Source organism: Camellia sinensis, chromosome 7 (genome assembly GCF_055761805.1).
Source record: "Camellia sinensis isolate YWXY chromosome 7, ASM5576180v1, whole genome shotgun sequence".
Lineage (NCBI taxonomy): Eukaryota > Viridiplantae > Streptophyta > Magnoliopsida > Ericales > Theaceae > Camellia > Camellia sinensis.
This window is the reverse complement of record NC_138967.1, coordinates 194,875,182-194,900,057: the sequence shown is the minus strand read 5'-3', so window position 1 is coordinate 194,900,057 and position 24,876 is coordinate 194,875,182. Positions and strand designations below refer to the sequence as shown.

Here is a 24,876-nt window from a genome sequence, read left to right as displayed (position 1 = left end):
TTGTAGAATGAGAAAAAAAAATACAAAATACAAAATAAATTATTCCGTAATTCATCAAACAAAATTGAAAGAACATGCAAAATTGCTACATATACATATATAAAAATATATAAAATCCAAAATCCAAGACATAAATATACAAAAATCAAATATATATACATACATATTTATTTGCAAAGCCTCTGTGACTCTTCAATTGTAACTAGGGAAAAGGTAAGATGGTAAAGTAGTTAACCCAACAATCAGCCCATTGGAGGCTCAAAATTAAAATTACATTGGCTAAAATCTCTAACAAGCCTTTTTTAACCATTCCTTTGAAGATAATGATAAAATGTAAGGTTATTTTTGTAATTAATATGTCTATTAAGGGAGATTCAATTTACATACCATAATTTACCTCAATACACACTATTTCTAGTTCACACCTCCAACCCGGCTACCACCAGATCTGACGACCCGCTCCCGCCCTCACCCACCCTCCACAACTTATCCCGACTGCCACCGTCCCTCCTCCAGACTCCTTTAACCCTTCCTTGCCTTAATTTCGCCCCACTTTGACATCTCCACAACTACACCTCGCCATTACCGTAGCCCTAGTGACTGCCACTCCCAACCCTCACGATTGACTAAGATCGATGAATGATCAATCGAATAAAGAGAGAAAGAGAGAGAAAAAGAGAGCGAGCAAGCGAAGAAGAGAATGAGAGGTCGCAATGGGAGAGGTTCGCCAAAGGAGGCGCTGGAGAGTTGTTGCAGAGCGAAGATGGTACGATAGGTCATGGGCAACGGGAGAGGCAGTGGAAGTGGGGTACATGGCAACCGGCAGTGGTGGGGTTGATATGGGTGGAAATGATGCTATTGCAGGTGAGGGGTGGCAACCGGTGTTGATGGGATTGGAGGAGGTGGCAGCCGACGGTCGTGGGGTTGGGAGGAGGTGGCAGTCGACAATGGTAAATTGAGAGAGAGTGAGGGGTGTGTAAGTAATTTAATTAGAGGATATAATAATAATTAAAAAAATTGAGATAATAGTGTGAATTGAGAGAATAGGTGGTTTGCAAATAGAAGCGCCCACCTATTAAGGCCAAGTTTGGGAAGACTAAATAAGTGCACTTTTTGTCTTTTTGGACTAAAAAATTGAGGTTGAAAATATGGATGTTTGGGTTAACTTTTTGACTTTTTATTGGAAAATGTGTAATAAAAAATTGTAAAAATTGATTTGAAGGGAAAAATTTGAATTGGGAGTTGTGCAGCCGTAATTGTTGACTTTTGGTGAATAGTGTTAACTTTTTAACTTTTTGAGTAACTTTTTAGCTTTTTGACTTTTTTGGAACATCCCAAACTTGGCCTTATTAACATCTCAATTTCATTAGAAGAGTGTTTTGCACTAAGGATCCTCTAGAGTGAAATTTCCCTAAAGTTTCCTAGAGTGCTACATTGTGTGGTTGAGATTTACTGGTAAGTCACATCAGAAAAATTGATGTGACTTGCCAGTAAATCTCAACCATACAATGTAACACTCTAGGAAACTTTAGAGAAAAATCACTCTAGAGGATCCTTGCTCAGTGTTTTGAGCTAGTTTGTGCATCCATTTTCTCAATTTCATAATCTCTCAAATTAGTAATCGGGCAAATTTCTAATGGCACTTAGATATCATTTAGAAATTGATTATTTTAATTGATATTTTAATATTTTGTAAAAAATATATATATATAAAAAAAATAATAATAATAATGTAACAATTTATAATAATTTTTTTAACTAAAAACCTTACTCAGCAAATGGAACTTAGAATAACTTAAACTCGGCTTTAAATTTGATTCTCAAATTTTTACCACTCCACCAACTATCACCATTATAAACCTGATTATCTAAAAATTGAGGAAAAGATATTTTTAATTTCTACAATTTTTAATTTTCAATAAACTGAGCTCTTCAAATCAGAAGAAAATGGAGTCTTGATATATAACCCATTAGCAGAACAAAAACAAACACATACACACCAAACACAACACAACACAACACAGCAAAGCTTCAAATTAATTCGAAAAATGAAGAACAAACAAGAAAATTGTAGCCTCCCCACCTATACACATGAATTACTAGCACAACCCAACAACAATCCAAATTCAAATTCAAATTCAAATTCAAATTCATCCAAAGAACTTGGGATCATATCCATTGCTAGAGGTAGCAAGTATATAGTAAGCAACGATGTGTCCAATGGAACCCCAAGCCAAGACATCGACGATGTTGAACCCAACTGGGTCGTTGGATTTGAGGAGACTCACATACTCTTTGGCTCGAGAATCACCAGCTTCGAAATGGGTCATACCGTTCTGTTCGGGAACCTGTTTGGCCACATTCTCTCTCTGGAAATTGAAGAACACGAACCTGCCCAAAAACAGGGACAGACCAGTGCTGAGACTGATGACCAGAGATGTGTTCAATTCGGCTTTAATGGCGCCGCTGCATCGTTTTTTGGGGGTGAATTTGACGGTGGATATGGATTTGGTGAGGGAGAGTGGGGATTTGGTGGTGGGTCTGAGGCCTTGGAAGGTGGGTGGTGAGAACAGGGTAGAGGAGGCCATGGTGAGAGAGAGAGAGAGAGAGAGAGAGAGAGAGAGGGTATGTTTGGGGATGAGATTTGTGTGAGGAGAGTGAAGATAGAAAGATGATGATGTTTATTTTGATGGTGGTTTGGGGAAGAAGAGATGTTGTAGATTGTGAGGAGGGGAATGAGAGGGAGAAGATTTTGCGTGTTGAGTTGGCTTCTTTTTATTGGTTCTTTCTGGATTAGAGATTTTTGGCCCTTTTACTACCTTAATGCTATGCCATCAAACGTAAATAAAAAATAAAGATTGAAACCCCTTTCCCCTCACCCCTTTGACCCATTTTCTTTTTTGATTGATCACTTTTTCTTTTTCTTTTTCTTTTTCTTTTTTTTTTTCTCCTCCAATCACCACCCATCACGTGTGTGTGGGGGTGGTGGGGGTTGAAGTTGGAGGGGGTGTGTGTGGGGGTGGTGGGGGTTGAAGTTGGAGGGGTCTAAATCACTGTTGTTTGATATAATTTGAAATTTACATATTTTTTTATTTATGTGAGAAAGTTGTATTCGATTTTATAATCAGATATGTATATCAAGAAAATGAAATGTGAAACAAAAATTCTTTAGCTTTCTAATACAAAAATTACTTGTTTAGATACGAAATGACGTTATTTACATGTTATTTTTAACAAATGAATAATTGCAATAACAAAAAATTAGGTTGGCCATTTGTTTTCTCTAAACTACTTAACAAAGGTAAGTTGTCATTAGTTAGGTTACTAAAGGGACAATTTTAAGTAATATGTTATAATAAACGTATTTAGTTTACTATTTGATGTGTTATCATTGTATTTAATAATAGACATGACTGATAGGGAAGGGTTGTGAAGGGGATAGGCCAAAAGAATGACGAGAAAAAGGAGATGACAATGAGGGAAAAGGGAAGGAAAAGATAATAGTGGCGAGTTTAGGGCAAATGAGGAGAGGAGAGGGACTAAAAAGGATAGTCGGAGCTCATAGTGGTGAAAGGGGCTAGGTTAGGGTTAAAGTTAAGGAGGTCAAGGATAGAGAGGGGCAAAAGGTGTTAAGGAAGAGCTGCGAAGGAGATGGGCTAAAGAGTAACAAGGAAAAGAGTTCACAGGGAAGGGTGAAAGGAAGTAGAGAAGAGTTAGAAAGGGACAATAGTGGTAGGTAAAAGCCGACGAGGGGTTGTAGGAAGGGTCGTCAAAATTGGTGGTGGTGGAAGGGCTTGGGTTAAGGTTAAAGTTGAAGATGATAGAAATAGAGAAGGGCAGAGAGTATTAGGACTGTGAAAGGTATGAGCCAAAGAGTGGCGAGGAAAAGAAGGTGACATGATGAGGTAGAGAGAGGCAAAGGACTGGAGAGGGACAATAGTGGCAGGTAGAGGCGGACAAGGGTTGAAAACGTAGTCAAAGCCGGTGGTGGTGCGAGGGGTTGGGTTAGGATTAAGTTAAGTAGGTTAGGGGTGAAGATAAAATTAATTTTGTGTTTGTAGAGTTGTAATTAAAAAAAAAAAAATCAAGAGATTGGCGCCCAAAACAAAGAAAAAAAGAGGACTATTAAAAGAGCACACTAAATTTCATCGAAACACAAAAAAAAATTTTAAATAATAATAATAATAATCATACATAATGGGTGCAGCTAAAAAGAAAGAATAAAGCACAAAAACAATAAAAAAAAAATTATATATTTTAATAATTGAAATACTATTATTATGTTTATATATATATATATATATATATATATATATATTTTACTGCACTCACTGTGCAATTATTTTCCCCTCATTAGAAACTTCATAACAGAATGAAAAGACTTCTTGCTCAATTCTAACGTTGTGTTTGATTTAAAAATATAGAAAAAAAATTTAAAAAGAAAAAGAAAACCTTCACACATTTTTTCCCTTTTAATTTTCAAATCCTTCAACAAATCTCCCAACCAAATATGCAAAGAGCACAGATACAGAAACAAAGAAATTCATTCAATACGTTCCCAAAACAAATTAAAGGGTCCCAAGACACACACAGATAAACAGGACATGAAACCAGAGTAGTCTCTTTTCTGATACCTTTTGAGAGAAAACCAGTTTTCTAGTTTATCTGTTTTTGCAAGACCATTGCTTCTTCCTAGCCTTCTGTACAGCCCTCCCCTCCCTAACATCTTATGACATCACTCCCAACAACACAAATAACAACCTAACATTGCACAACACATTTAACATCTACACCTACAAGCCCACTTCTTCTGCAACTGAGTTTCCAGCGTCGCACTGGGAAATGTGCCATACTTGCACACTTATTTGCAGGGTGCACAATCACACACTCAAATGACAGAATCAAGGTAGGAGTAGTTTCTTCGTCGACCAAACTCAAGAAGGCTACCATATGTACGATCCCATACTCCGATGAAGAGCGATTCTGTATCAGGACTGAAAGACATGCCTGATATCTCGCCAAAGAAATCGATCTCCTGCTCCTTCTCATACCCACCTTTAGCATCATAAACGTGGACAAAATCCGCGGGCTCCGCCATTGCCATGAACCGGCCATCAGACGAGTAGCGTATTGATCGGATTGCTCCGAGATTACCCTTCAAAGCGGCAACAGACTTTGATAGGTTTCGGACATCCCAAATTCGGCACGTTTTGTCCTGGTTCCCGGTAGCAAAAGTAAGGCCATCGGGGTGCCATGCTGATGCAAATGAGAAATCCAAGTGACCAACCAATTGTGTAACCGTCTGCAAAGATCAATTTTCAAATTAGAACAACTTTTCTGGCTTCACAAATGCATACTGATAATTTGCTCACAAAATTAACCTTTCCAGTCTTAGAATCCACCAATAAGCCTTCTGGGTTATCTCCAACAATTACGAGAAGCTTACCGTCAGGACTCTGGGAAGTATGCTGCAACACATAAACAGAGAACATTTAGTACGCAAAATCCACAGGTTACTGCTCTTCATATTGAGCAAGCACTCAACCAAGGAGAAATGCACCTATTCTTAGTTTTGACACATTTACACTTCCAGAGACTACTGACAAAACTAAAAACAAAAATTGCTTCCTTAATGCCATAATTCTCCTGCATTTCTCCAACTTGACCCACAGGGATCTTAGAGTCCAGTGTGTGTGTGTTTAATTCTTCCACCTGGGAAAAGAGCCTTGCCAAAATGAAAATTTTCCATAACATCCAAAGTGCGACATATATGATAATCATTAGCCACAAAACTAGAAATTGTAGATCATATGCCTTCATCATTTTGAACATGAACTACAACACTTATATAACCAAAAGGTTGGAATTATTATTTTAACCATAGATCTTACAGCACTTTGAGAGAGAAAGAGAGAGAGGCTTACATTCACTGGCCAAGGGAATCGGAAATGCTTAGAAAGTTGAAATTTTTCCATATCAAAGTCTCTAACCCCGCAGTCATTATTTGAAGCTGTGAAATGAATAGCGCCACTGGAAAATACAAAGCACAACCTCAGTAAGGTTTGTGATCGCAAGTGAATAGTCCCAACACCAGCACGAAGGATAAAAACAAATACCTTGGAGTAGTGTAGATCTCAACAGCGTTAGTAATTGCATTATCATCATAAGTGGTCCTGGTGCAGAAGCAAACACCCGGTCTATCTAAATACTGAAATAAAAAAAAGGGCAGAATTCCTCAGCCTTTTCGTGTTCAGACTTGCACAGAAACAACAGCAACAGTGTAACAACAACAACAAAAAAAAATTATTAGACACCTAACAACCCCTCAATCTCAATGATTTTATATTTATATATCATCCTGACAAAGTTCTCTTGACTGCTAGCAACCCTGAAGAGTCCACAAATAATAGAATTCATAGGATTTAAAGGGTCACTGTAGTCTTCACAGAGAACACATGTCAGGCCAGTTAGAAGATAAGTTTGAAGTAGGAAGGAAGTTAGACTAATAAAGCTAGTGGCCAAGCTGAAAAGAAACAACTTTCATCCTTCAAGTGCTATCACAAGTGCACCAAGAGACTGTCTGAAGCTAAACGGGTGTAGCTTCCCTTATCTCTTTCTTTTTCAACAAACACCAGATGAACAAAGTCCACTAACCAACCTTGCAAATAAGTTCTCCCTGAAATCCTCCAGCAACCAGCAAATTATCTTTTACGGCAAGTGTGCTAACTTGCGTCTGTGTAAATCCTTCCAACAGGCTTCCAGGATGCTTCTGTATTGGATGAAGACATGATTAATTTCATAACAGACCAAAATACAAGTAATACAGAGTTGATTTTTTTTACAAAAACACACATGGAGAGAGAGAGAGAGAGAGAGAGAGAGAGTCATAAGAACTCACCTCACATGGTGCCACGTGTCCTGAAACATTGAGAACCTCAGTCTTGTCGCAAGTTAATGAAGACCAATGAACGACCAAAAAATGTGACATAAGGTAAACATCATGCTTTGAAGTAGCCCATACCAAGTTCCTCAACTGCATAGCCAAGCAAAAAAATTGTTTATCAGTTGGTAATTCTAGAGATCAAAGAATTATGTAACGCCCCCAAGTAATTTTGATTCCAAGGGTTCATATTTATCTATCATCAAGATCTTAATCCAAAAGTAGTAACTCCCATAACATACTTAAATATAATTAAAAAAAAAAACTGTTTCATCCATTACATCCTCATTAAATCTCTAAGATGTGTACTCAATTCATTCCGGAGATTTATCAGAAGTGTTCCACATGCAACTACACATTCAACATTTTAAGAATATGAATCTATAGCATGTAGCACTACAAGTCAATTACAAATAAATGCCCTCAAGGCTAAAAGTTCCAAGGCTTATGCCCAGTTACACAAAATTGGTTATCGAAACTCATACATTTAAAGCCCTCGGCTTATCCAAAACAACAACAAAACAAGGGCCATATGCCCTCAAAACACTTCACGCCTTCAATTTGACGAAATCACTACATCTTTCCCTGCACAAAATCCACTAGGGTAAGCACAAAACCCAGTAGAAAATTCTTAACAAAGTATATACATTTTTACACAATCTCTAGAGATGAAAGCAAATGCCATGTCATGCTCAAAATACGTACTTTTGCCTTCTGGGGAAAGAGGAGGGGGGGGGGGGGGGAATCTTGTGCATAATGCCAATTTGATAACACAATGACCCGACAAATTCAATGTAATTTTCAAAGGGTGGTAAATATGACACAGGTAATCCCTAAGTTAGTGTCTGCAAGTAGACAGAACAAGCACTACCAATCTCCACTTTACTGGTCTCTCACCGGAAGGCACATGGTACCTCCTCCGCATGTGTTTTCGGTCTTTCACTATGGACACTCAAGCCAACTTAACCAATACCAATCTACACCCCCTATCTGGATTTATCAACATATTTACCCCCAACCAATTCAATATGTTCCTGTTTCACAAAACAATTCCTTTCTCAATGCAATAATTTTCAATTTCCAATTCGAAATTCATAACAACCAAATGAGATGGGATGTCAATGCAACATGTATCAATGCATTATAATATGTTTCCATTTTCAATTTCCACCACACAATCTACCATTGTGATAAAAATTTCCATAGTTCTTCTCAAGATAATTTCACAAATAAATCTACCGAGAGATAAATAATAGTACCACATTACATGCTTTCTCCACATGTTAATCTCTATTTTTCCCACTTGATCATTTCAAGACCAATCAAAAATAAGCCATACAACTACCTTCAATATTAACCATTTCTCATTCTTCTTTGGAATTTCCTCTTCATACACAATTATAGGAATTTCTCAATTATATATTCATCATAATACTTGACAAACATAGATTTCATCACATCTTACCATTTTCCCAAAAATCCCCAATCTCCAGGGTTTTCACAAAACTGGGTTTTCACAAAACTGGGTTTTTTCGTCATTTTTGAAAGGACTTTTCCAAGACAACATTCCTTCTTAACAATATAATTCATACCCTCAAGAGTTTTTAGCAAATATTGAGAAAACCCATATTTTTTTTTTAAATCATCAAGAACTTGTGAGCCCAAAAATCAAGATTCATTACTACAAGAAGAAGTTCCAAAATCACATAAACTTGCAAAAATGTAGATACAACTCTTACCTTAAGCTTAAAGAAGAAGAGAGAAGAAAACCCCCAAATTTGACGGTGTTGAAATCCGATATCCACTGCACAAAACGTAGCCCTCAAGGAGTTTTCCAATTTTAATGAAGGAACTAGGATCAAAGCTCTAATGAATTTTGAGAAATCAAAGGATTAATGTGATTTGGTGGGAGTAATGTAGAGCGGAGGACGAGAAATGTGTTTGAAGGATAGAGATGAGAGAAGAGTGAGGTGGGTGCTCAGCCCAAGAAAAGAAAAAGAGAATTTTTAGACAACGCATTCTCGCATGTGCGGGTGGCACACGCACATGCGGCTCACTTTTCGCACCTGCCCTCCGCTCGTGCATTTAAAGCAGTGTTGAACCATAAACGGCCTCACCTCACTGCACGTGAGGCCCCACTTTTGCATGTGCAACCCCCGCACGTCCAGTACTGTCCAAAAATTGCACTAGCTGAACCCGAGACACCCCTGATCCAATTTCACGCTTTCCAAAACAAGCAGAACTCAACTCCAAAATGAAATAAAGATGAGGATAAAGCCTCGGATGAAATCTCGACACTCCCAACACGAGCAAGATAATCACAATTAAAGAAAGGTGGGTTATATACCCGGGCATCACAACCTCCCCACCTTAAGAAATTTCGTCCCCAAAATTTAGAGACCACTCAAAAAGAAACTCCAAAGCCTCAATAACCCAAAAAACAGCAAAGTAACCCGATGGTATAACAAATGATAATATTCATCCTATAATTTACTCAACAATCATAACCATACCCAATAACATGAAATTTAAACAAAAATCTCCATATTTTCAAAATCACAGCTATTTCATTGCTAACATCATAGTTTTTCCTTGGGTCGTAGCCACCATACCAAACCAAACCAAAACAAAACAATAATCACAAGCACGAGGTTCAGCAACAATTGGGGAAACCTTGCAACAATTTCCATGCTTGAAAACAACAATAATTGTAATAACAAGTAGTTAGCAATTCAAATACTTCCGTTTTCAAACACCATGAGAATTTTACGATTTAGAAAAATTTAAGCGTTCTCAAATAAATCCGCACACTTAGAGCGGACTTCCGCCTCCCATTCCCACGTTGCTTCCTTAAACCCATGGTGTCTCCACAACACCTTCACTAATGGTAGTCTTACCCCAATAACACTTGTTCTCAAGTGTCTAATATTTGGACCGGTCATTCTTCGTATGAGGCATCCTCATCTACCTCCAAGCCAATCCAATCAAGTATATGAGAAGGTCGGGTTCATCCTTCCTAAGCATAGATATATGGAATACGTCATGAACTCCCGAAAGTTGTGGCGGTAAAAGCCAAACGGTATGTCACTTTCCCAATTCGCTCTAAAATTTCAAAAGGTCCAATAAACCTTGGAGACAATTTTCCACTCTTCCCAAATCTCATCAAACCCTGGTGCGGCAAGATCTTAAGAAATACATGGTCACCAACCTCAAAGGATAGAGGTTGTCTTCTCTTATCGGCATAACTCTTCTGTCGACTTTGAGCCGTAACTAACCTCTTTCGAATAAGAGCAACTTTCTCAATAGTCTCTCGAACTAACTCCGGACCCAACAACGGTGCGTCACCCACTTTGGCCCAACAAACCGGTGATCTACACAGTCGGCCATACAATGCCTCAAACGGTGTCATCCCAACACTTGCTTGATAACTATTGTTATAGGCGAATTCAATCAATGGTAGGTGTCTCTCCCACTATGAAGCACGAACACGGACACGGACACGGATATGGACATGAGACACGGCAATTTCCAAAAAATGGGGGACACGGACAAGGACACGGCGGGGGACACGGAGATTTTTTTTTTTTATTATATATTTTTATGCGTTATGTAGATTCATATTACATTCATTCTAAATCAAAATTAACAAACACTAACATAGTACCATTAATTCAATAAATATAAGAGGCAAAAGATTCAACATCCAACATCCAACAAAAAATATAAGGGGAAAACATCCAACATCCAACATCCAACAATATTCTTCACAAAAGCACTAAATAAGAGGCAAAGAAGAAGGGGAAAAAGAAAAGAAAAGAAAAGAAAAAAAGTAGGCCTTTCAAAGCTTCAAGTAGATCCAATTTCTTGCACGTCTTCATCATCATTAGCATCACCACCTTTTTCTTCGTTTGCACCTCCATCATCTGTAAACAACACAACCTCCATCTCAGGTTCATCAAGTGACAGATTTACAACCTCAAGCATCCCAACATCATCAAATGAATCAAATGTGTGGCCCGCAATATCCCATAACTTGGTCTCTCCTTCAAGGTTTTATGGGGTTCTCCTTGATAAAAGACGGAGGTTGCTATGAACAAAAACCAAGTCCTCTACATGTTGGGGTGTCATCTTGTTTCTTCTCATTGAATGGATAAAAGAGTATATACTCCAATTCTTCTAAGCACATGATGAAGAAGAAGGTTGCACAAGTAGCCTTAAAGCCAAAGATTGAAGAGTGGGTGCAGATGCACCATGAACAACCCACCAACTATGAGGATCCAAATCACATCTATCACCAATGGAATCAATGTCAGCAAATGGCCCCTCTTTGGTTGAGAACTTAGCATACTCCAAATTTGTTTTAGTGCGCTCCATTGGATCATCAAAGAACCTTTTCAAGCACTTTTTTCTCTCAAGACAAACCTCCTCATCCCTATGTGGGGGAACTCGACTTGGATCCTCATGAAGCCACATATCACTATAATACCTAAAATGAAATAAAAAGTACTACTCATTATAAATGTCAAAGAATAATATTAAACTTAAGTCAATAAAAATAGTAAATTGTGTTGTAATCACCTTGGATTCAATGAGTATGCCAAGCAATGAAGTGGTGTGTTGTTCTTGTTCCACCGGTCTACAAGAATCTGATGTACTACATTACAGAATGTAGACTCGTCTTCTAGTCACTTTCCTTCATGCTTATATATCACCATCTTCACTTTTTCTATCATTGTATCCCACATGTCATATACTAAGTGAAGAGAAGGTCTATCGATGTCACAAACTCTAATCATGTCATAAATAGGAGTAGTAAAGAAAAGTATGTAGTTGACTTGATCCCACCAAAAGTCATCCAACAACTTATCCTTCACAAACTTGGCCTTACCAATGTCATCATCCCTATAACAACTCCATTTGTCACTAATTACCATTGTTTGGAGACCTTGCTTTATCAACTTTACCCTCTTAAGGAAGAAGCAAAGCGTGTCTCGGCAACTGAAAGAAGCTTCAAACTCACAAACTCATTGCACACTGTCAACCTCATGGAATGATTACAAATAAAATTCTTGATCATCATCACATCACCCACAATCTCACTAATCCAATTACACTCCTCAAATGCAACTGAATTATTTTCCACATTCTTGGCAGCACAAATATTCTTCAAGGCAAGATTGAGGGTGTGCACAACACAAGTAGTCCAAAAAATGTGAGGAAATTGTGCTTCAATTAGGTGCCCCGCCGCCTTGCAATTTGCAGCATTATCTATAATGACTTGAACCACATTTTTAGGCCCAACCTCCATAATTACTTCCTTCATCAAGTTGGAAATAAAATACTTGTCCTTTGTTTCCCCTGAACAATCAACCACTTTAAGAAACATAGGCCCACCTCCTGTAACAGCCATAAAATTTATTAATGGCCTTCGTTGGGAATCACTCCATCCATCACTAACTATACTCACACCCTTCTCTCTCCATGTGCCTTGAATAGGGTCTAATAACCTATCAATGTTTATCCTTTCTTTTTAAAGCAATGTAGTTCTCAACATGTTATACCCAGGTGATACATATCCTTGTATGTTGTTATTTGTAGCAAAAGTAAATGTACTAACATAGTAAGGATTTCTTGCCAAATGAAATGGCAAGCCTGCTGAATAAAACATTCTAGCTATCTCACTATTTAGTCGTTGTCGAGCCCCAATGTTCAATGCTTTCATAACAGGGGTACTACTACTTCCACTCCCTATAGCAGTTGACCTCTTCCTTTTTGATCCATACATCTCCCCTGGTTCATTAAAACATAAGCCTAATCATGCACTTGAACTAGGAGAAGGCAATGGGACTTTCTTCAACCTAGAGTTTTTCAATTTCAACTCTGCTTCTGCAATTGCTCTCTCAAAATCAGCTTTATCCTTACTTGTTACTTTTGGACACACTTCTATCCCCTGATTTTTAAATTTGCATCAAATGGGCTTTTATCCTAGTGTATGAACCTTTGCGTGTAACCGACAAAAGTTACATTTAAAAGTATAATTCCCCCCTCTTGCACCAGATTTTTCTAATCTAGTCACATATTTTCACAGTAGCTTATCATCTTCAGCATCAAAGGCAGATTGTGTGTTATTGGCAGAATTTGAACTAGACATTTTTCCTATAAATTAACATTAACATTAGAAGGATTAAAATAAATAAAATAAAATAAAATAAAATAAAAAGAGTTTACATACTGTATATATGTATATATATAAACCTATAATTAATTTTTTTTTTTAAATACAGTTTTATATATAAACATATAATTACAACAACAAAAAAATGTCTTACATATATATATAAACGTTTAAAAAAATCAAAATCAAAATCAAAAAAAAAGTCTTAAATATATATATATATATATATTAACGTATAAAAAAAAAAAAAAAAATTCAATCTCAGTCTCAGTTGAAAGCAGAGCAGAGAGAGAGAGAGCGAAAGAGAAAGAGAGCGAGACACAGAGAGAGGGGCTTACCTTCGAAGATGACTGGATCGAAGGTCGAAGACGACTAGATCGACTGAAACAGAGACTCAGACGACTAGATCGGAGGTCTTCAATCGACTGCGGAGGGCTACAACTGAGAGAGAAAGCTTCGATCGACTTCAGAGGGCTTCGACTGTGAGAGAGAAGGTCTTCGCAGGTCTGACTCTACTCCTTTACTCCTTCAGTTGTTCGATTAGGGCTCTACCTGTTGTTTTTTTTTTTTTTTAAACTTTTTAAATATTATACTTTGACCCCAAATAAATATAACAAATTCAAAAAAAAACCCCGCCATGTTCGATGGCGTGTCCAAATATGGACGCGCATGTCCCCGCCGTGTCCCCTTCCAAAAAAATTATTAAATTAAATCCCATAGCCCCTTGAAATCAAGGACACAAGCCCCAAGCATGCCCTCCAAAATCTGGATAGTGCGCTCCGACTGCCCGTGAATTTGAGAATGGTAAGCTATGCTAAAGGCCAACTTAAATCCCAACGCCTCTTAAAGGCTTTGCCACAACCGGGCGGTGAAACGAGAATCTTTATCCAAAATAATAGTCACCGGAACCCCATGAAGTCGAACTAGATCTCGAATGTACAACTCTGTTAAATAACCAACTGAGTCACCAGTATGCATCGGAATGGAGTGTGTGGACTTAGTCAACCTATTCACAACCACCCAAACGGCATCATTACTCCGTTGTGTCCTCGGAAGCCCAACCACAAAATCCATAATAACATGCTCCCATTTCCACTCAATTATAGGCATGGGTTGTAGCAAACCCGCTGACTTTTGATGCTTGGCCTTCACTTGCTGACAAATAAGGCATTTGGAAACAAATAAGGCGACGTCTCGTTTCATACCCCTTCACCAAAACTGGCGACTCAAATCATGATACATTTTTGTGCCTCCCGAATGTACCGCAAAAAGTGAGTGGTGAAATTCTCGGAGTACCTTATCTCTACAAGATTTCGACACAAATAAACGATTTAAGTACCTTACACTCAAGTTCGAGTGGATATTCAAACCCTGTCCTTCCTTCCCGCTGGAGATACTCTCACGGATTGCTTCTGCTTCAAGATCACCCTGTTGTGTCTCTATGACTTCGCTAATCAAGGTGGGTTGTGCAATTAAAGTAAACAAGGTAGCACCCTCACTAGACTCACCAAGATACAAATCAAACTCGGTGATATCGCCCAACATAACCCATTCTCGAATGACCATACATGCCATACTACTCACAGATTTTCTACTCTGGGCATCGGCCACCACATTAGCCTTTCCCAGATGATAGTGCAATTCAAAGTCATAATCTTCCATAAATTTCATCCACCTTCGTTGGCGTAAATTCAAATCTTTTTGAGAAAACAAATATTCTAGACACTTGTGATCGGAGAAAACAACAAACTTGTCACCATACAAATAATCCTCCAAATCTTCAAAGCAAAAATTACTACCGCTAATTCTAAGTCACGGGTAGGGTAGTTCCTTTCATGAGTTTTCAATTGTCGTGAACCATAAGCCACAACCTTCCCTTATTGCATCAACACACAACCAAGTCCATCCCGAGACGCATCACAATAAACGGTATAGCCCAAGCCCCTTTCCAGAATTATCAAAACCGGTGCGGCAGTCAACCTAGTTTTTAGTTCTTGGAATGACTTCTCACAAGTCTCGTTCCACACAAATTTGATACCTTTCCTCATCAATCTAGTCAAAGGTGTGACTAGTCTAGAGAAGTCTCTTACAGAACGACGGTAATACCCGACTATTTCAGATTTTAAATGCATTATTAGGTTGTTCCCAATCTTGCACAGCCTCTATTTTAGAAGAATCAACCGTCACCCCTTCTCCTGACACAACATGCCCCAAAAAATTTTACTTTCGTCAACCAAAATTCACATTTCTCAAATTTAGCATATAGTTGGTGCACTCTAAGCAAGTCGAGCACTATCCGCAAGTGTTCCTCGTGTTCCTCTTCGGACGTTGAATAAATCAAGATATCGTCCACAAATACTACAAAACGATCTAGAAATTTTCGAAAGACTCAATTCATCAAGTCCATGAAAGAAGTCGATACATTGGTTAAACCAAAAGGCATTACTAAAAATTCGTAGTGGCCATAACGCGTATGAAATGCCGTTTTCCAGATGTCCTCCTCTCTAACCCTCAACTGATGATACCCCGACCTCAAGTCTATCTTCGAAAAGCAACTAGACCCTTTAAGTTAGTCGAATAAGTCATCTATTATGGGTAAAGGGTACTTGTTCTTGACGGTAACTCTATTCAATTTGTGATAATCAATACACAACCGCAAAGACCCATCCTCCTCCTTTGCAAAGAGAGTCAACACTTCCCAAGGTGATGTACTAGAGCGAATGAAGCCCTTGTCTAAAAGTTCTTGGAGTTGGATCTTTAACTTATATAACTCAGCGGGTGCAAATCTATAAGGTGCCATGGAAACTTGTGCTATGCCAAGTATTAAGTCAATGGAGATTTCATTCTCCAGATGAGGTGGCAACCCGGGAAGATCTTCAAGAAAAACATCAGGGTATTCACAGACTACCCTTGGTAAATCATTCCAAACCATGCTACCCTCACTAGCTAGGGAAACGGCAAAGAGGAAACTAAGTCCTCCTCGACCCTTAAGGTCAAACAACAGAGTAATTGAACCATCACCCCGATCACATAGAAAATGAAAACAATCCCTAGTAGGTGTACATACGAACACCCAGTGGCACTGACAACCTATAGCGGCTCGAAAGTGTGCCAACTAATCGATGCCCAAAATAATATCGAAAGTATGCATATCTAAGATGATGAAGTCAAAAGAGAGTCGACAATCTACGACCTCAATCTCGCAAGAGCGGCACACTCGCCCTAATGCCCACTCTACCCCCAACCGGTGACTCAACCTACAACGAAGACTCCAACTATTCAACATCTAACCCCAATGCAGAAGCAAAAGCAATAGATATAAATGAATGTGATGCACCTGCATCAATAAACACACTAGCCAACGAATTGAACACAACAAAGTTACCTCTCACGACAGAGGACCTTGGCAACTGCTCCGACGCTATAATAGCATACACACATTCCTTTGGCCTCTGATCAACCTGCTCATCTCTCGAAGCATAGGCCTACTGTACTGACTGAGCTGAGGTGGCTCCCTAATTAGCTCGAGTGATCTAAACTGAATGAGCCTGCAGGTGACTCAGAGTCTGCCTCGACCTTGTTGCACCAGATGCGCCTCCCAACTGCAAGCAAGCTCTCCTCAAGTACCCCGACTGACCACACTGGAAACATGTAGGCCCTTGTCCCTTACTCTAGGACTGACTCTGAGATCGATTAGGTGGTGGTGGTGGTAACGTCTGCTGCCCTCCTCCCTTCTGTAGGCAAGCATTAGCTTTTTGACTCTGCTGGCCACACTCGAAACATGAGAAACTGCCTGGAGCATTCTTTCCTGAGCCAGCACTAGGCAATGGGAAAGTAGACCTAGTCTGCTGTGGTTGGGACTGGGATCAAGCGAAGCCCTTGTATTTCTTGCTAAATCTAGAGCCCCACTACGACTCTTGACCTCTAGGCCTCGAATCCCGAAGTCTCTCCTCGGCCTGCACTGCAATCTCTACATGTGTTGCCGCCTCCACAAGACGGTCATAGTTCCAAATCATGTTCTGGCAACTTTAAATAAAATCTTCGTTCTCAACCTCTTCTCAAATTCTATGCAACAGCGTTTCTCCGTTGCCACCAACTTTGATGCAAACCGGGACAAACTAATGAAGGCCACTTCAAACTCAGCCACAGATAGGTTTAGTTGTTTGAGGTTTCGAAATTCTTGCCTCGATCTCTCCCTAGCAGTGGGAGGTAGGTATTTGTCTTGGAAAACAGTAACAAAAGCTTCCCATGTCGGTCCCACTCTATCCTTGGCGTACTTCCACCATTGGCCTACATCCCCTTTGAGATAGTAACTTGCTAGAGTCACCATCAATTCACTATCATCAATGCGAAGCATCTCAAATGTCTTCACCATTTTCTCCAACCATTCATCCGCCTTCTTAGGCTCCGAACCCCCATGAAACTCATTCGGTTTAGCCTGCAAAAATTCCCAAGTAAAGAAAGCCGTTCTAGTCTCCACGGCATTTTCCCAAGCTTGATTCTCCTGCCTCAACATGTTCATCGATCCCCTCAAGGCCTCAGCCATCTCTCTGGCTAAGGCACCCATAGCAACTTGACCCGCTTGCTCAGGGACTCCAGCTTGCTCCCTTTGCTCGGCCACGTTAGCTAGGCCTGCTTAGCTTGGCTGGACCCTTCCTCTTGCACCAAAACCTCATGAACCCCTCAGCGAGGCCTACCACGCCTCCCGCCTCTACACCACGTGCACGAGTTCCTTCTGACATCCTAATTAAGGACAAGAATAAACAATTTAGCACACAAACACATATGTACTCGCAACTTCATCTCACACGTCACATCGCAATAATTTCGTAAGTTTCCATTTCATATAAACACTTAGTTTCACTCCACGTAAACACATTAGTCACAAAAACACATACAGGTTACTCTTTTATGATGAAATTTGTCCTGCGAAATACTGAGAGTTTTTATCAAAATGAACATTAATCAAGTGCTCTTCTAATAAAACTTCAAGAGATTTAATAGGAGCAAACAACATCCTAAAGGCTCAATCTCATACCATTTAGTCATATAAACATGTTATCACATAACACTTAAAGCATGAAACATCTCCTAGTTTAACGAAATGAACTCATTGTAAAAAACAACCACTTCTCGAGAGCCCCAAATATTCAAACCCGGTAGCTCTGATACCAAGTTATAACGCCCCCAAATAATTCTAATTTCAAAGGTTCATATTTATCTATCATCAAGATCTTAATCCAAAAGTAGTAACTTCCCTAACATACTTAAATATAAATTAAAAAAAAATGTTTCATCCATTACATCCTCATCAAATCTCTAAGATGTGTCTCAATTCATTCCGGAGATTTATCAAAAGTGTTTCACATGCAACTATACATTCAACAGTCTAGAAGACAAGTCAATTACAAATAAATGCCCTCAAGGCTACAGGTTCCAAGGCTTATGCCGAGTTACACAAAAATGGTTGTCGAAACAAATACATTTAAAGCCCTCAGCTTGTCCAAAACAACAACAAAACAAGGGCTATATGCCCTCAAAACACTTAACACCTTCAATTTGGCAGAATCACTACATCTTTCCCTACACAAAATCCACTAGTGTGAGCACAAAACCCAGTAGGAAATTCTTAACAAAATATATATATTTTTACATAATCTCTAGAGATGAATACAAATGCCATGTCATGCTCAAAATATAGAAAAGCCTTTTGGTAAAAAAAATAGTAAAATAAAATCTTGTGCATAATGCCAATTTGATAACACAATGACCCGACAAATTCAATGTAATTTTCAAGAGGTAGTAAATATGACTCAGGTGGCAAATTTAATATAATTTGTCTGCAAGTAGGCATAACAAGCACTACTAACCTCCACTTTACCGGTTTCTCACCGGAAGGCATGTGATACCTGCTCTGCTCGTGTTTTCAGTCTTTCATCATAAACACTCAGGCCAACTTAACCAATACCAAACTACACCCCCTATTCGAACGTACCAACATATTTACTCCAAAATAATTTAATATGTTCCTGTTTCACAAAAAAATTTCTTTCTCAATGCAATAGTTTTCAATTTTCAATTCGAAATTCATAACCACCATATGAGATGGGAAGTCAATACAACATGAATCGATGCATACTGTGATAAAAATCTCCATACTTCTTCTCAAGATAATACACAAATAAATCTACTGGGAGATAAATAATAGTACCACATTACATGCTTTCTCCACATGCTAATCTCTATTTTTCCCACTTGGTCATTTCAAGACCAACCAAAAAATAAGCTATACAACTAGCTTCAATATTAACCATTTATCATTCTTCTTTGGAATTTCCTCTTCAAACACAATTATAGGAATTTCTCAATCATATATTCATCATAATACTTGACAAGCATAGATTTCATCACATATTTTACCATTTTCCCAAAAATCCCCAGTCTCTAAGGTTTTCACAAAACTAGGTTTTTTCCTCATTTTTGAAAGGGACTTTTCCAAGGCAACATTCCTTAACAATATAATTCATACCCTCAAGAGTTTTTAAAAAACATTGAGAAAACCCATATTTTTTTTAAAATCATCAAGAACTCATGAACCCAAAAATCAAGGTTCATTACTACAAGAAGAAGTTCCAAAATCAACATAAACTTACAAAAATATATATATATAACTCTAAGAGAATTCCTACCTCAAGCTTGGAGAAAAAGAGAGAAGAAAATCTCCAAATTTGACAGTGTTAAAATCCGATCTCCACTGCACAAAACGTAGGAGTTCTCCAATTTTAATGAAGGAACTAGGATCAAAGCTCCAATAGATTTTGAGATCAAATGATTAATGTGATTTGGTGAGACTAATGTAGAGAGGAGGAGAAATGTGATTGAGAGAGAGATGAAAGAAAAGTGACGTGGGTGCTCAACCCAAGAAAAGAAAAAGAGAATTTTCGAACACAACGCATTCCCACACGTGCGGGTGCGGTACCATTTTCGCACGTGCGGCACGTATCTTACGCACGTGTGCCACTCTCCCCCGCACGTGCAGCTCACTTTCCGCACCTGCCCTCCGCTCGTGCCTTAAAGCAATGTTGAACCATCAACGACCTCACCTCACCGCACCGCACATGTTGCCTCACCTCCCACACGTGCGGTCCTGCCTTCCACCCAGAAATTGCACTAGCTAAACTTGAGACACCCCTGATCCAATTTCATGCTTTCCGAAACAAGCAGAACTCAACTCTGAAATGAAATAAATATGAGGCTCCGAGGGAAGTTTCAAGAACGGTGAACTCAAACGGTCGACAAGACCTCATATCAAATCTTGACACTCCCAATACGAGCAAAATAATCACAATTAAAGGAAAACGAGGTGGGTTATATACCCAGGCATCACAAATTAGCTCTGTATGGAAAAATAAAGCAACATTTGATTGTGGAGTATACCATATATGTATGCAGTCAATTGAAACTCATTCCATGACCAACATACTGTAGAGCCTCACATGCCACACCTACTGAGTGGGCAAGGATTGGCTATTTGTTATCCAAGACACATCATTAATGAAGACTGAAAGATTGCCATGGCCAATATAAATATAAGCATTACAGACATGCAAAGGAAGCTATCTCTTCTATTATCCATCGGATTTTTTTATGCCATGAACTTCTACGAGTGTGGTTATTTTCTTCTATATGTCGATATTGCTATTATGGACTTCTCAACATCATTGATTAGATTTTCACTCCATGAAAATCTGTGTGCCAATCACAAATTACTTGGCATTAAGGCATAATTCCATTCGTCTTTCTTCCACTCCTCGTATTCTAGGTCAAGCGTATTAGAATGTACAACACCATTCACCCCTGGTCGCCACTCATTGAAAATTCATTCTTTCATCCCTATAAATAGGACTTGGCGAAGTTGGCCTGTGATTGGTCCTCTACAATATATGTTCATTATTCTCCCTGAAATTACCCATGGTGTGCAACAAAAATTACAATTTACAATTCATACTTGCTCCTTGAAAATTTCTTTTGCTGTCCAACATTAATCCCGTCCAACTTTTCAGGGATTTCAGAATTTTGAATCAATAAATCAATGAAAGGCATCAGTTTGCACCAAACCAATTTAGAAAATTGGACAAAACAAATTTTATTTCCATTTTCAATATTTGATTTTAGACATGACTGTAAATGCTATCATCACATAAAAATTAAATTTCACTAAACCACACAAGCCAAATGTGATGAACAATTAACACTTAAATTATAGAAGAATCAATTAAAAGTTCCAATTACGAACAATAATAAATGTTATATAACAATAGAAAGTTAAATCACCACTAAATTCACAAAATAAGAATACTTTTTTAGCTGATAGGAACACCGGGTATAAAGAAATGCCGCCTAACCACAAAATAAGAATACCTCTAAAGCTAATAGGAAAATTGGGAAAAGAGAAATGCCAACTAACCTGGAAATGAAGAATTGTTGATTTTACAGATCTTGAATTGCGTCTGAACTCATAATAGTTGCCCCCTTTCTTCGTGATTTTGCATTCCTATTTCCAACAGAAGTATAATTAACAATGTTAAAAGCACTATGGCACCCAAAGGTTAGATCGTAGAAGCTGAGAAAAAGGAAGATATTAAACAACTTACTTTCTCAGAACCTTCTCCAGATTGAGGGATGTTCTCATAGTTCTTGTACTGTTCTAGCCTAGTTTGCCTATACTTCTCCCTTGTGATACTAAGCCTCTCCCAAGGAATTCCTTGGATATCTTTACCTCTCCTAGCTTGAGCAGCAGAAGTATCTGCCATTTTATTATTCTAAATAGGTACCAAACAGTTAGTAGCTCATTTATCCTGAGTTTGATGGGAAAAAACATCTAAAAGTTACTTGAAAAAAGAGAGAAAAAACATGCCAATAGGAGAGAAATAAACAAAAAAAAGTGGTAAGACTTGCAGTTAGATAGCATATCATGACAACAAACTATGGTTCAAACTTTATAAAGTTCATATCACAAACCAAGTAGTCATATTCATCCACATCAGAGTCTGAGCCACCCATCTCTCTTCCACGAAACTCTTCGTCCATATCATCATCCACGTCTTCCATTTCATATTCATCTGCCATGTATTCAGCATCATCCACTTGGTGATGAGACATGGTCTTCACAAGTGAACGTCAACCTAAAATGACTCAAAAACAAGTAACTCAAGAATTAGCAAAACATACATGATAGAACTTCAACCCAACATCCAAACTATCGACACAAAAATTTAATAACTAAGTTAACACACAATTAATCATCAATGTCTCTCTTTCGTACATTGTCAAGTCAGTTTTAATTCCACTGCCATTCAGTACTGGCCTATGCATGACGATGGGAATGATGCATAATTGTCAATAAACAATAAGATGTATAGTTTAATAAAACTAACAATTCAAGTCCAACCACTATGATGCCACATTGCATTGGGCCACCATACAATCACAAAAAAAAAAAAAAAGATGCCCCTCATAAAGCACTCAAAACTCTTGTTAATCGCTGTTTGTGGCCCACTTGCTAACCAATAAGAGATTTCATATCAATACAGATAAGTTAGAAAAATTCCCAGCAAAAGAGTCGCTACGATACCCGACTTTGACAGTTAAGAGGGAGACACCTTTCAATCGTGGGACTGTCGGGAATGTTAACTTTTGACCTTGGTTATGCATTTACTTATCCGAAGATGACCTTAATAATTCAGAAACTCTAATCCAAAGAAGTTCGATAGCACAAAGGCATTGGGTTTCATACTTAAAGTCTTTTACAATTCTTGAAGCCAAATTTTATAACTTTAGTATGTCGAAAAAAACTGAAAATTGTTCCCATTCTCAAACGAAATCAATGTCAACACGCAGATTAAAAATAATAATAAAGCAGAAATTGATCAAAAAAACTTAAATTTTTACACAAAAATCATAGGAATAGTATAAATTGAAAAACAATCGCAAACCCTATAAACAAAATGATAGGGAAATAAATTAATTTCCACCTAATAATTGAAAACCCATAAAAACTGATGAAGATCGATATTCCGCTGATAAAGGTCCAGCTTTTGCAAGATCAAACCCAAAAAAAAAAAAAACCCCTAGAATTACCTTTGAAATTGGGCGAATCGAATCTGAGAGCGAGGTCGTACGATCTCGATCCGGAATTAATTGGATCAGAGAATAAACGTCATGAAAAAGGTGAAGAAGACCAACAATTTTTGTTCTTCCGGCGAGTAGATCGCGATGTGTCTCGAAGAGAGAGATAGAGAGAAGGTATGTAAATGAATATAATAATATTTATCTTTATCCAGTGATTTCTCTGGAACGACGTTCGGATTAGAAATGTGAGCGAAAAGGACAGGTTTTATAGTAGCTTAAAAATACCAACCCCCCTTGGTTGGAGAGGTTATTGAGTGGTTTAACGCTTTGTTTGATTGAATAATTTAAAAATAAATTTAAAAAGAAATATATATATATATATATATATATGAAATTAAATAAAATATAAAATATTTTATTTATCTTTTTTATTTTTTTTCTAAATTCTTTCTCAAATTGCTAATCAACACACAATGTCAAAGCATTGCTCCTTTGCTACCTAACAAAAAAATACTGAATTTTGTAATTTCAACCAATCATATTGTGTTGGGATATCACATGATGATGTCCCAAGATCACTACATAATTTTTCTCTTGATTGTATATGGTAAATTTGTATCTAACTCCCTCTTGTTTTAGAGAATTGCCAGTGCCCTTTATTTTTGCATCTATTTTTATTGTCAAAATAGATTGGATGTGATTATGAATATCATAAAATTAAAGAATTGGATTAGTATGATATTATAATAAAAATGTAGGACAATTGCAACTATAAATATCTATCTGGAAGGGATGGATATCAGCCGGTTAGTCCGCCTCACCTAATCCTATTTTTCTAGGACTTTAGAAGGTTGTTTTAACCTGTAGGGTCAGACTAGACCAACATTCACGGTCCGAATGGGTTGAGCTTGAGATTTATACTTTCAACCCAATCCAACCCGTCCGACTCGACGTGCTATTTAATTAATTAATTATTTATTTATTTATTTACAATACATTAAAATATATATTTTTTGAGATCTAAACTTTATCTTTATTGATTTTGTTAAAACTCGCATTTATGATGATGTGTGATTGAATTTATTTAAGATATCCTTCAATTTATACACAAAATCTTTCAATTTATAATGATATCAATATATTTGTTCAAAAAATATAATGTGTGATTGAATTTAATTATGTAATGTTTTAAATTTTTTTTTTAACATATAGTCCGATGAGTGAGTTTGAGATTTATAATTATTTTTTTAGACCGGACTTAGACAAATATAGAGACTAATGTTAGGGCCGAGTCAGAGTTTGACAAACACAAAATCTCTTATTTTGTAATGCCGGCCTAGCCCAACATTTGTCCACCCCTAAGCAAGTTAGAACATTAGGGGAAGCAAAACCTGTCCCATCGTACTTCCTCATCGAGAAGGGAAAAATCCGTGCGGAGTGAGGTGGAAAATGCTCAAGTGGGATAGGACAAGAGGAAATAACCATCCCTACTCAATTTTAGAGAACTACTAAAATGTCCTTTATTTTGCTCATTGTTTGAAGCTTGTTCTATTCTTGAAAAAATTAAGTGGAATTATAAATATTATAAAATTGAATGATTGGATCATATTATAAAAAAAAATGTAAGACA

At 37.8% G+C, this 24,876-nt stretch overlaps 2 protein-coding genes and 1 long non-coding RNA gene across 3 annotated transcripts; all 3 read right to left on the bottom strand.

Moving 5' to 3' along the window:
* Positions 1–1,937: 1,937 nt before the first annotated feature.
* Positions 1,938–2,775, bottom strand: PSAG (photosystem I subunit G; the record flags this gene model as incomplete). Its single annotated transcript, XM_028196534.2, is given in 2 exon segments — positions 1,938–2,621; positions 2,623–2,775. Coding segments are annotated over 2 exon segments (624 nt in total), but the record flags the coding sequence as incomplete, so codon positions are not given.
* Positions 2,776–4,526: 1,751 nt separating this feature from the next.
* On the bottom strand, positions 4,527–23,702 carry LOC114256850 (putative WD repeat-containing protein C2A9.03). Its single transcript, XM_028196533.2, has 10 exons — positions 23,256–23,702; positions 22,137–22,300; positions 21,770–21,937; positions 21,583–21,669; positions 6,899–7,033; positions 6,659–6,769; positions 6,117–6,208; positions 5,925–6,030; positions 5,382–5,468; positions 4,527–5,302 (listed from the first exon to the last, which is right to left on the bottom strand). Exons 2-10 carry the CDS (start codon positions 22,275–22,277, stop codon positions 4,889–4,891), a joined length of 1,341 nt encoding a protein of 446 aa, XP_028052334.1. The 5' UTR covers positions 22,278–22,300; positions 23,256–23,702; the 3' UTR covers positions 4,527–4,888.
* On the bottom strand, positions 10,599–13,745 carry LOC145796475 (uncharacterized). The gene is made up of 3 exons (XR_014336940.1): positions 13,454–13,745; positions 11,519–13,096; positions 10,599–11,426 (listed from the first exon to the last, which is right to left on the bottom strand). It is a non-coding gene; the product is annotated as an uncharacterized LOC145796475 (long non-coding RNA).
* Positions 23,703–24,876: the final 1,174 nt, after the last annotated feature.

What these genes read in the sequence shown, in the direction of transcription:
- LOC114256850 (XM_028196533.2), bottom strand. Translation starts at nt 22,277, where the DNA reads ATGTCTCATCACCAAGTGGATGATGCTGAATACATGGCAGATGAATAT. An exon ending in AGGGAGAACTTATTTGCAAG is followed by an intron (nt 6,209 to 6,658) that starts GTTGGTTAGTGG and finishes TTTTTATTTCAG; the next exon opens with TATTTAGATAGACCGGGTGT. An exon ending in TGGATTCTAAGACTGGAAAG is followed by an intron (nt 5,303 to 5,381) that starts GTTAATTTTGTG and finishes TGATCTTTGCAG; the next exon opens with ACGGTTACACAATTGGTTGG.